Source organism: Haliotis rubra, unplaced genomic scaffold, assembly GCF_003918875.1.
Source record: "Haliotis rubra isolate DU_JTF1 unplaced genomic scaffold, ASM391887v1 Scf110, whole genome shotgun sequence".
NCBI lineage: Eukaryota > Metazoa > Mollusca > Gastropoda > Lepetellida > Haliotidae > Haliotis > Haliotis rubra.
In genome coordinates, this window is record NW_025765004.1 from 309,339 (window position 1) to 322,722 (window position 13,384).

General features: G+C 43.3%; 1 protein-coding gene across 1 annotated transcript in view; it reads right to left on the reverse strand.

Moving 5' to 3' along the window:
• LOC124285794 (protein EFR3 homolog B-like) overlaps positions 1 to 13,153 on the reverse strand; it is an 83,960-nt gene extending 70,807 nt beyond the window's left edge. The window contains 5 exon segments of the mRNA XM_046722064.1: positions 376 to 497; positions 8,673 to 8,823; positions 9,368 to 9,495; positions 12,053 to 12,129; positions 12,993 to 13,153. Coding sequence (XP_046578020.1) covers positions 376 to 497; positions 8,673 to 8,823; positions 9,368 to 9,495; positions 12,053 to 12,129; positions 12,993 to 12,999 — 485 coding nt within the window. The 5' untranslated portion in view covers positions 13,000 to 13,153.
• Positions 13,154 to 13,384: the final 231 nt, after the last annotated feature.

A 13,384-nucleotide genomic window follows, 5' to 3' on the forward strand; every position in this document is an offset into this window, starting at 1 on the left:
AGGGAAAACAGTGACACATATGCTGGCTGGCTGGCTCATGAGGGCAGACTATGTTTGGGTGAGCAGTTCAACCTTCTTCGAGAACATTGTCTTTGTCATGGGAAAACATTTTCAAGTCATATTTTGGCAGGAAACAGAAGGAAATGCAATATGTAATAAGGATAAGGTTAAAATATACATTTTAGAAATATATTTGTATCAATAGAAGATCCAAAAACTGAAAATGTACTAAATAACATATCAGGTTGATGTTTGTCGGGTCAGTATAAATGGATTGTTTGTGGTGCACACTGACTTTACAGTCCCTCTGGACGAACTGGGCATGCTAGTCTACATCTGTGTGTTTCACCTGTAAAGAAGGGGGAGACCACTCACCTTCTTTGCATGTCTTCCTCAGAAATACTGCTGTGGCACATTGAGCTGAACTTGGATACAAAAAAGTCGTAGCGTCTGTGGTATGATGGAGTGTCTTCTTCAATGTTGGCAAACTTCACGAACTGAAACACCAGAACAGATTTGTCAGTATGGTAGTGTGAATACTGACTTCAGCTTTTGTGTGACAGGTGACAACATCAAAGCTACAGAATGACCTGACAGTTGGTGAACATGAAATGACCCAAGATGTGTGAACTTACAGTTTGTAAACAGTATGTGTCCTCGAAGAGTAACTTACAGTATATGCCCTAGATGAGTGAACCAACAGTCTGTGAACAGTATGTGCCCTCGAAGAGTAACTTAAAGTATGTGCCCTAGATGAGTAGAGTAACTTACAGTATATGCCCTAGATGAGTGAACCAACAGTCTGTGAACAGTATGTGCCCTCGAAGAGTAACTTACAGTATATGCCCTAGATGAGTGAACCAACAGTCTGTGAACAGTATGTGCCCTCGAAGAGTAACTTACAGTATGTGCCCTAGATGAGTGAACCAACAGTCTGTGAACAGTATGTGCCCTCGAAGAGTAACTTACAGTATGTGCCCTAGATGAGTGAACCAACAGTCTGTGAACAGTATGTGTCCTCGAAGAGTAACTTACAGTATGTGCCCTAGATGAGTGAACCAACAGTCTGTGAACTAGTATGAGTGCCCTCTAGTGAAGTCTGTGCCCTCGAAGTAACTTACAGTATGTGCCCTAGATGAGTGAACCAACAGTCTGTGAACAGTATGTGCCCTCGAAGAGTAACTTACAGTATGTGCCCTAGATGAGTGAACCAACAGTCTGTGAACTTACAGTATGTGCCCTCGAAGAGTAACTTACAGTATGTGCCCTAGATGAGTGAACCAACAGTCTGTGAACAGTGAACAGTATGCCCTCGAAGAGTAACTTACAGTATGTGCCCTAGATGAGTGAACAGTATACAGTCTAGATGTGAACCAACAGTCTGTGAACAGTATGTGCCCTCGAAGAGTAACTTACAGTATATGCCCTAGATGAGTGAACCAACAGTCTGTGAACAGTATGTGCCCTCGAAGAGTAACTTACAGTATATGCCCTAGATGAGTGAACCAACAGTCTGAACAGTGAACAGTATGTGCCCTGAACCAAGAGTCTGTGAACAGTATGTGCCCTCGAAGAGTAACTTACAGTATGTGCCCTAGATGAGTGAACCAACAGTCTGTGAACAGTATGTGCCCTCGAAGAGTAACTTACAGTATGTGCCCTAGATGAGTGAACCAACAGTCTGTGAACAGTATGTGCCCTCGAAGAGTAACTTACAGTATGTGCCCTAGATGAGTGAACCAACAGTCTGTGAACAGTATGTGCCCTCGAAGAGTAACTTACAGTATGTGCCCTAGATGAGTGAACCAACAGTCTGTGAACAGTATGTGCCCTCAAGAGTAACTTACAGTATATGCCCTAGATGAGTGAACCCAGTCTGTGAACAGTCTTATGAGTGAACCAACAGTCTGTGAACAGTATGTGCCCTAGATGCCCTAGATGAGTGAACCAACAGTCTGTGAACAGTATGTGCCCTCGAAGAGTAACTTACAGTATATGCCCTAGATGAGTGAACCAACAGTCTGTGAACAGTATGTGCCCTCGAAGAGTAACTTACAGTATATGCCCTATGTGCACTAGATGAGTGAACCAACAGTCTGTGAACAGTATGTGCCCTCGAAGAGTAACACAGTATGTGCCCTAGATGAGTGAACCAACAGTCTGTGAACAGTATGTGCCCTCGAAGAGTAACTTACAGTATATGCCCTAGATGAGTGAACCAACAGTCTGTGAACAGTATGTGCCCTCGAAGAGTAACTTACAGTATATGCCCTAGATGAGTGAACCAACAGTCTGTGAACAGTATGTGCCCTGTGAACAGTATGCCCCTAGATGAGTGACAGTACTCAAGAGTAACTTACAGTATATGCCCTAGATGAGTGAACCAACAGTCTGTGCCCCTCGAACAGTATGTGCCCTAGAAGAGTAACTTACAGTATGTGCCCTAGATGAGTGAACCAACAGTCTGTGAACAGTATGTGCCCTCGAAGAGTAACTTACAGTATGTGCCCTAGATGAGTGAACCAACAGTCTGTGAACAGTATGTGCCCTCGAAGAGTAACTTACAGTATATGCCCTAGATGAGTGAACCAACAGTCTGTGAACAGTATGTGCCCTCGAAGAGTAACTTACAGTATATGCCCTAGATGAGTGAACCAACAGTCTGTGAACAGTATGTGCCCTCGAAGAGTAACTTACAGTATATGCCCTAGATGAGTGAACCAACAGTCTGTGAACAGTATGTGTCCTGCCCTAGATGAGTGAACCGAAGAGTAACTTACAGTATGTGCCCTAGATGAGTGAACCAACAGTCTGTGAACAGTATGTGCCCTCGAAGAGTAACTTACAGTATGTGCCCTAGAAGAGTGAACCAACAGTCTGTGAACAGTATGTGCCCTAAATAACTATAAATTGTACATTTATAATTACTTATCCTATCTCACGGAGTGTACTCTCTCTCTTATATAATCGATCATTGAATCGAAACGAACTGTAAACAAAGTTTCTGGCCTCTCTTGGAACCTTCGACCGAACACAAACCTCTGCTCCCCTTACTGGACAGCCTGGTAGCCTCCTGAAAAGCATGCAGCATGTTCTCTGGTTGGTCATGTGACTCCTCTGTATAGTCATTCTTGTCGTGGAGCAATTGTCGTAATCTGTGAAGTGGGGTTGGTCAGGAGGGAATCCATCAGGTGAGATAGGATAAGTATTATAAATATACAATTCATAGTTAAAATTTTCCAAGTTTTAAACTTATCCAATCTCACAGAGTGTAATTATCCCACAGTTAGACGGTGGGCCACAGATTACCCTGCGTCTGAGGGGATGACAACCATGGTGACGTGATGATGATGAATAAGAAGGCCTGTTATGAGCACAATCTCCTGACTGACTGCATTACTCCTATACTTGTGATGGATCGCTTCCTCCAAACCCCTTGGCTAACACTGCACAAAAACTCCCTTGGGTGTAGGTTCTAACACCGTTATCAAGGAATGATAACAATATATAAATGTGGTTTTCACGGACACAACTTTTTGTACAAGACAGCGGCGTTTGGTGTAGGAAAGGAAGGATAACAATATATGGATGAACAACTCTTTTTATTGCTGTGACAGTTATCAAGGAACGTTTATATGGATGTAGGTTCTAACAGGTTCGTTATCAAGGAAGGATAACAATATATGGATGAACAACTTCTTTATTGCTGTGACAGCCACGTTTCGGAGTAGGTTCTAACACCGTTATCAAGGAAGGATAACAATATATGGATGAACAACTTCTTTATTGCTGTGACAGCCACGTTTCGGTGTAGGTTCTAACACCGTTATCAAGGAAGGATAACAATATATGGATGAACAACTTCTTTATTGCTGTGAGAGCCACGTTTCGGTGTAGGTTCTAACACCCTTATCAAGGAATGATAACAATATATGGATGAACAACTTCTTTATTGCTGTGAGAGCCACATTTCGGTGTAGGTTCTAACACCGTTATCAAGGAATGATAACAATATATGGATGAACAACTTCTTTATTGCTGTGAGAGCGACGTTTCGGTGTAGGTTCTAACACCCTTATCAAGGAATGATAACAATATATGGATGAACAACTTCTTTATTGCTGTGAGAGCGACGTTTCGGTGTAGGTTCTAACACCGTTATCAAGGAAGGATAACAATATATGGATGAACAACTTCTTTATTGCTGTGACAGCCACGTTTCGGAGTAGGTTCTAACACCGTTATCAAGGAAGGATAACAATATATGGATGAACAACTTCTTTATTGCTGTGACAGCCACGTTTCGGAGTAGGTTCTAACACCGTTATCAAGGAAGGATAACAATATATGGATGAACAACTTCTTTATTGCTGTGAGAGCGACCTTTCGGTGTAGGTTCTAACACCGTTATCAAGGAAGGATAACAATATATGGATGAACAACTTCTTTATTGCTGTGAGAGCCACGTTTTGGTGTAGGTTCTAACACCGTTATCAAGGAAGGATAACAATATATGGATGAACAACTTCTTTATTGCTGTGACAGCCACTTTTCGGTGTAGGTTCTAACACCGTTATCAAGGAAGGATAACAATATATGGATGAACAACTTCTTTATTGCTGTGACAGCCACTTTTCGGTGTAGGTTCTAACACCGTTATCAAGCAGGTGATGTTCATCCATATATTGTTATCCTTCCTTACTGCTCCAACTTCTAAATGCCTTAAAGAAGTTAAAAGGACGGAACTCAGCAAGTAGAGCCCGCCTCGCCTCCTTTTATCAGAAGGCCCCAGTAAATTAAAGTTTTGCGACTAGAATCTGTAGAACATGGATATGTAGATGTGATGCCCAAGGGACAGTAGAACAGTGATAAAATGGAGTTCCATCCATCTTTATTCAATTTTCACAAGGTAACATGATCTCCGCAAGCGAAGGATGTCCCATCTGTGTTGATGGGCTTATGACAGTTGCTGCACCAGTACCAAGGGAGCTAACTGATTGAGCCCCTCAACAATGGTGACTGATCGGTCGCATGGATAGTGGGAAGCAAAGGCCGTCTCTGATTTCCAGAGACATCCCTCCATGATTAGTCGCGTGGGCAGTGGGAAGCGAAGACCGTCTCTGATTTCCAGAAACATCTCTCCATGATGGAAGTCAGCGAACAGTTACTGTGAAGACCCATACTTGACGCCAAAGCCTGCATCTCATGAGGGTTCGACGCAGCTGGAGGGGGAAGACTGGCGAACATGTAGGCTTGTAGGATGGTAGATCACATCCAGAAGGTGAGTGTCATATGAGAGACTTCTGCTGATGAGGCTGTTGAGAGTGGGATGAATAGGCGCTTGAGCAGCCTACGACCTTCAATGCTCTGACAGGACAGAGCATGAGGTCTTCGATGTCATCAGGCCCAAGGATAGTGGACAACGGCGGTAGGGTAACCAGTCTATACTGTTGTGCTGGCAGTTGGTTCTTCGATAGACCCAGAAAAACTCTGTGCCTCTTCCTCTCAAAACGCACTCAGTTGACGTCCAGATTGTGGAGTTCCAACATACATGCAGCAGTAGCAAGAGCTACCAGGAAGAAGGTCTTGAATTTGATAAGCTCAAAGTTCTTCTCTTCTAGAGGTTCGTAGTCCTTCGTAGACAAGATCCTAGGTCGGAACTTCTTCGATTGGTCAGATAACTTAAATGAGAACAGAAGGGACTGGAGTTCAGGCATAGTGGAGAGCTTAATGCCAGTTGCCATAGCTCTCAGCGTGCTGATGGCTGCTAAATAGGTGGCAAGGGTAGACGCCTTCAATTTCTTGGAAGTACGCAGATGTTGTAGGTAGTCAGCAACAACCTGGGCAGACGCTGTAGTGGGAGATGGTATGATCTTCAGTCTACAGTAATCTTCAAACTTCTTCCACTTTCACCAACTTCAAGCCGTCCAGTAAGGCTCGACCAAAAACAGTGTCATCTTCTTGGTAGATCGAAACTTCTGTAGTACTTGTGGAAGAAGTGCTGGTGGTGGGAATGCGTAAGCATTGAGCTCCTTCCAAGAGATTTCTAGGGCGTCCTGATCCCAGGCTAGAAGGATCAGCGTATGGGGATCGTCGAGCCTCAGGAACGGACGTAGAATGTAACTCTTCTATTCGTAAAGCCACCACTGCATGTACTGATGGAATGACGAAGTAGTCTGCGCATGCGGAGCAATTCTCGCTGTCTCACTATAATGCTGCCTGGCACGGGCTAAACTGCTCTCTTGTTATTTCACGGAATGCAGTACTCCCCTGATGATGTTAAAGATCCGGTGCGCAGGCATTGCATTCTGTCGAATATATGTAGTCAAAATTTCACCCACACAAGTTTCCCATGTGATAATAAAGTGAAACTGTATAGTAGCCAGGTTGGCCATCTATTGAGTTCCAAAGAACTACCAGTGTATCTCCAGTCAACTCCCTGCGTCACCGGTGCATTATCAGGTTGACCTCCTTGATATCTGATACAATGGATGGTAGACTGAGTGTGTGCGTATGAAGTTGGAATCTGCTTTGATCTCTTGATGTTGAGAATCTACTCTATTTGGTGGTGAATAGTAGATGTTGTAGGAGGATTGTATACAATCATTGATATAAGCCTCAAACACGATGCCTCAGTGGTGCAGAGACTAAGTGATGTGTTTCGTGATGTGGGTTTATGGCCACGCGTTGTAGAAATGCCAAATGGGAGGATCCCCATTAGTAGTGGTCTGTAGAGCTGGCATAGCCCGAGCTCAGTGTAGATACGACGAAGGGGTCTCCCTGTGGGAGAAGGAGAGGAAGCTCATCGAACACTGACTGGTGACACTGACGAACTCAGGACTTGACAGTTCTGATACGGAAACATATCTAGTTGCTGTACTTGCTTCAAAGCCGTCGCCATGACTTGCACCATCAAGTCAAAGTCCATGTCAGGGTGAGGTTGTGTATCTCGGGAATGATCCCAGGTAGGCAGGTAGGTTCAGCTGCATCACTCTAGTAGCCTGTGACAAATAGGTAGAGATGAGCGGGTCCATTCGCGGAACGGTAAATCGTAATCGCTGGTCGGTGGTGCAGCTGAGGACTGGGTCATAATCGTCAAGGATGGCTGAACTGAGAGCGAGGAATTCACCAATGTCAATAGGATTGCTGAGCATCTGGGGATGTCCAGAGAGATCGCCGATTCATGAGAGATCATCGCAGTACGGCGGGCTGTTGAAGGCGTCTGATATATGGAAGAGCCGTCAGGGATTTCCTTGATTATTCAACGAATATGGGTGAAATCGGCAAACCTTAGTAATCGTACAAGGTCACAGGATCAAGTTCAAGAAATCATGTGGGTTCGAAGAACGTTGTATGACCACTTCCCATGATGAAACTGGCGGTTGAGGGATCGGTGATCCGTTGGTATGCGTCCGAAGGATGTAAAAGTCGAGTTCCCTGATGTCTGATGTCTTGCCAAATTCAAGGGGATCGTTGAATTGTGAGGAACTGCTGCATCTTGCCAGTTTGCCGAATGACAAGAATTCGTCCCTTCTTCAACTAAGAAAACCAAGAGGTCCGTGAAGAAGACACATAGAACAACCACACATATGTCAGATCAAACAACTTCTAGATACGCCGTCAAGTTATCATTGCGTGAGCATTTGGATGCATCGAATGGATTGTCGATCATACCGAACCCACTTTCATTGGTATTACAAGATGCAGTGAACCCACACTTGTGTCTGGAGTCCCTGTCAGCATAACGCCGGGACCCCTGAAATAGTTGTCTTAAATTCTTTCTTTCTTCGATCCCTGCTCTAAGCTGAAGTAAAGTCTGATTCTTCTATATAGTTAGCAAAGTTGTCGTCGTCTAACTTGTCGCATATGCTGCACCTAATCTTCCTCTTCAATTCTTCAACGCAACAGACCAAAGCACTCTATGCAGAATACATGTAGGTACACGATGTAGAAAGTCTTCTTGCAGTCCATGCAAACTTTCCTTCCCTTGACGTTGAATCTTCTTTCCCCCATGATGTTAAAGATGATCTTAGTCAGTATATTTGCCACAGTTTACAGCACATCAGCACCCTAGACAGAGGAGTCACATGACCAACCAGAGAACATGCTGCATGCTTCTCAGGAGGCTACCAGGCTATCAAGGAGCGGGAGCAGTGGTTTGTGTTCGAGCGATGGCTTCAAGAGAGGCCCGAAACTTTGTTTACAGTTCGTTTCCACTCAACGGACGATTATAGGAGAGAGAGGACACTCAGTGAGATAAGATAAGTTTAAAAATATGAACCTAGTTTGTAAACAGTATTTGCCCTAGATGAATGAACCTACAGTTTGTGAAGAGTAAGTGCCGAAGATCAGTGAACCTACAGTTTGTGAAGAGTAAGTCCTGAAGATCAGTGAACCTACAGTTTGTGAAGAGTAAGTGCCGAAGATCAGTGAACCTGTAAGTCCTGAAGATCAGTGAGAACCTAGTTTGTGAAGAGTAAGTGCCAGAAGATCAGTGAACTTACAGTTTGTGAAGAGTAAGTCCTGAAGATCAGTGAACCTACAGTTTGTGAAGAGTAAGTGCGAAGATCAGTGTACTTACAGTGAACTTACAGCTTGTAAACAGTACGTGCCCCATAGATGAGTGAACTTACAGCTTGTAAACAGTACTTGCCCCAGATGAGTGAACTTACAGAGTTGGTGGCCAGAATCTGCAACTCCGGCTCCTCACACTCCAACAGCTTCTGCACCATCTTGAGGAAGCTCTCCACAAACAGGTTGAGGGACTGGGCGTGGCAGGACTTTAACAGCTGGTCCAGGGCATCCATGGCAATAAACACAAACCTGCAACAACAGCATTGTTATCTGTATCTGTAGGTATCCGCAAACACACAAACTATGAGCCTAACTTTCTACAGACAGTGCTTGGAACCTACAGATTGTTTTAAATCTGAGATGCAAATTAAGCAGACAAATATTCTACACTCTGTACTTTTCTTTAACCATCCTGGTACATTATTGGCTTCATGGCATAACACATACTGACACAGTTTCACAGACTTCCAATAATTAACTTGTATTCAATATATGTCATGGCAAATGAGATATACATACCTCAAAATCAAAACTAAAGAAAACAATGTAGGTTTATATCCTTTTGTACTAAATGGAGAAAATCATACAGTTTTTTACCAAAACGCCATACAAACAATAACATTTCATATTTTCCCTCATATCATCACACATGTTCCATAATGTTCAGGTAGGGATTACTTTGATCATGTGGAACAGCAAATATGAGACAGAAATCTGATTATCTTTAAAATAGTATGCTTGAACATTACATGTACCTCTCACAAGATGTTCTATACACTAAATTCTGACTTACGGTATGCGATGTCGGTGCACTTCTCTATTCAGCCTCTGTTCAAGGTATTGACCAATCTTGTCCAGCTTGTCAGGCGATGACACGGCATAGAATGTCAACTGAGCCATATTGTTCTTTACCAGTCCATCCTAAAAAGAAAAGTAGAAAAATGTGATATAGGTTCCAATGGAAACTTGACTTGGCCTAACACTGTGTTCCAGATTATTGCACTTATGTATCAGGGTACTTGTCCCTCAGACCAATAATCTGACAATAGCGGCAACATTAAAACCCAAAGTATACTGCATTAGTCCTTGTCATCTCATCAATGCCAAGTATACTGCATTAGTCCTTGTCATCTCATCAATGCCATGTATACTGCATTAGTCCTTGTCATCTCATCAAACCCAAAGTATACTGTATTAGTCCTTGTCATCTCATCAAGGCCATGTATACTGCATTAGTCAAAAGTATACTGTTGTCTTGTCATCTCATCAATGCCATGTATACTGCATTAGTCCTTGTCATCTCATCAAACCCAAAGTATACTGTATTAGTCCTTGTCATCTCATCAATGCCAAGTATACTGTATTAGTCCTTGTCATCTCATCAATGCCATGTTTACTGTTTCTTTTGTAGTGCCTTTTCGGCTTTTCATTGCCAATTTTTCTGCCTTCTCGGACTCCAGTAGCTCCAGCAATTTCTTTCCTCGTGTTTGTGTAGACAGAGTAGAAATTTTGCGATTGGCTGCTATGTTTGGCATTTCTTGGAAAGGTTGGTCAGATCCTTCTCTGCCCAGCTTTTGGCATATTTTCTGTCTCCATTGCCATTCGATGTGTGGAGTTGTCGGGAGAAATATGTCTGGATCCATGCCGGATGGATGTAGAGCTGTTGGCTTCTTGCTGGCAGCTAGCACCGTCTTGGTGTCCCCGCCTTTGGCATCGCATCCGAGTGGGCCTAGTTCCACTGTATCTCCTTCTACCGATAGGATATCCACGTAGAATATTGGAACCCTTTGAAAACCGAAGTCACCTATGGCCCAGTCGATGTTTTTTTCCAGGATTTTGTGTTGGTTGGACGAATGTGTACTCCAGACACGCGGCCTGGTTTCGAATGTGCGTACCACGCAACGAAGATCGTTTGCTGTGGACAGTCGGCTAGGACCAAACAGCGGTCTATCTTTTCTGCGAGACGAAGCCACTGCGTTGCTGGTGGTTGTACTACGAATAGACCGTCGCCTGCTGGTGAAACCCGCTCCAACACGTCTTGCAAAACGTTTTCTGCTCTGTTGGTGGACATGTCAGTGTCTTGGCAGGCGTACAGACACTTCTATGCGAGTGCAACCTTGTTGTTGTACGTCTGGGTGGAGAAAGGTTTTGCGGAGATGCTCGTTTGGACAATCCATGTAGTCGGCAAGATGGCCGCCAATCGGTTCTCAGACTTCTCCGGCTTCGAAGTTGCAAACGACTTTGTTGTACAGCTTGGTGCGCATCGCTTTGCCGGACTTTGTTGTCTCTACCCACGTGCAAACTTGGTTGCCGACCGAGTGGGTGTTGTCCAGGATGGTGGGTTTTCCGCTTTCAATAGCTTCCACGAGATCGCCTTGTTCGACAAATCCATGTTGGCTACAGAGGAATTGCACGAGCTGTTTGCGGTCTAGGATGCCGGAATAGTCTTAGGTGTAGTCGATGCTGTAGATCCCTAGTCCGTTGCCTTGAAGTTTTGTTTCTAGATTGGACAATTTCTCTTGGAGTCGATCGCGATTTCGGAGATGTCCACTTTGGCCACAAAGACTGCAAAAGGGGTTTCGTCGTCGTTTTGGGCTTTCCATGCTCGTAGCGATTTCTGTTGGGTTTCGCTTTCAATCTTTTGGATTCGTGCTGGCAATAGCTCCTGCACTCGTCTTTTGCGCCGTGGGGAGAAGTGTCTCATATATTCTGGTGGCTTTGGTGTGCTCTTTGTAGGTGGTGCGTAGTATCCAGTGGAGTAGTTCGACGATTTTTTTCACGTGGCCGTGCTCTCCCGTCGTACACTGGACGCTTCCCTTGTGCTGCACGATGTCTTTGCCAGATAGATAGCCAAACACGTAGAGGTCGTCAACAAAGGCTGGAAGACCGGAGAGTGGTTGCAGGTGGGTTTCCCCGAGATTTCCAGCGAGATAGTCTACCGTCGAGATATCGGACACAAGGTTGTTGTCATGCCTGTTTTCCAGTAGAAGGTGGTGTGTGATCGATTTGCTGCACCGAATGCCCATTTCTTGGAAAGTTGTTGCGATTTGTTTTGCCATAGTTGTTATCGCAGTGTACCCTGTATACTGTAGCAACTCCATATGTCTAATTGGAAGTTCGAGCAACCTTGGTGTCGGGTTGAAAAAAAATGATTGCTGAAAAAATGGGTAGCCCTAGCGAAAATGAGATTCTTATAAGTAGTTGATTTGTAGTTGCTGAACAAAATGGGTAGCCCTAGCAAAAATGGGTATAGGCTGGCGAGCTCAGCTGTACATCGAATGATGTCTCTGCTCGAAAATCACTATTTTATACTAGGCGTTAGGAGCGGAATTACGTAGAAAGTGGTCCCGAACCATCATTATATAACTAATATGCATAAATGTGCCTCATGAAATAGGACTTGTTTGCCAGTTCTGTCTAGACCAGCTGACTGGATACATGATCTGTACTGTCACTGACAGATCAATTATCACTTTACCTCTGGGTTTGCTGGAAAGATGTTGTCAACCAATCTCTTGTAACGAGGTTTTAAGGCTGCACAACAACCACAGCATCCTGAGAACAGACAAGTATGCAGCAAGTCAGTTTCATGTCAGATAAATGGGACAAAAACACATATGAAAATTATACCTGAAGACTCCGAAGTCTTACTTGCACCATTAAAATATTTCTATGGTTTTTTTTCCTGTTTATCATGGAACTCAAACAATATCCCATGTAAAAGATGATGGCTGTAAATGAATAACTTTGAACCAGACCATTCTGAAGTTGGTTTTGTCAATAACCTTGCTGTTGAGGTACAATGACTCAAAACTAGCCAAACCACCTAATGCATTAGTTTGCCTCTCTAGTGGACAGTTCAATACCCATTGAAACCAAGATTCCCAACTAGGGTTAAATCATACATAGAACTGAACCAACATATTATCAACATAAAAGCTACTTGCAATATACCATCTCTGGTAGGCAGCACATTTCCACAACATATTCACTTTCTTACATTGTTTCTTACTGTTAGCACATAAAACGGTTTACATATCGATAAATTAACAAAGTTACATGAACAAATAGTGTTCTTTTAGAATCTAACTGCCGCTTATTCGTTTTTCTTAAATAATCCAACTACCTCTTATTCGTGTTTTCTAGGAAACCTTATTATACCAAGAGTGTGTAACTGATAGTCAAGTGTCATTGACTACCGCCCGGGTGTAGTAGCAGTCATGAGAACGCAAACACAAATCTACAGGGAGTTCTTAACAAATTAAATGAAGTGTTAATTAAGTGTTCTTCGAATAAGTTCCTTGTTAAAAGAGATCGGTATGTTATCAACAACGGGCCGGTTTCACGGGTTTGACAGTCAACAGCAACAGACACCTGTTTTCAGTGAAAATTTTACGTTTGTTGGGCATATATCTTACCTGCCATCGTGTTCAGTACTTATCACAGCACTATTACGTGCAGAATCGAAAGTGTAACCGAAAGTCTTTGAAAACCAGGCATTAAGATGAAGATAAGTGTCTTAAATTCTTATAATAATATTGAAGAGATCCAATCGAAATGAAACGGTAGCCATGTTAGCTGTGCACGCCCCCTGGGAAATGGCTACAGGAGTTACCTCCCATTGAAAACAGTCCGTTTAAAGAGAAATATTAGTTTTATCATATTGTGTTTTTATATTATCAGTCACAAATTACACATCGTGTTCTTACTATTACTATTATTGTGAAAAGTGTGAGAAAATAATACTTTGTTGTATGCTGCAGATATTTTATAAGGGTTATTACAAATGGAGCTGAGAAGTTGTTTTTCC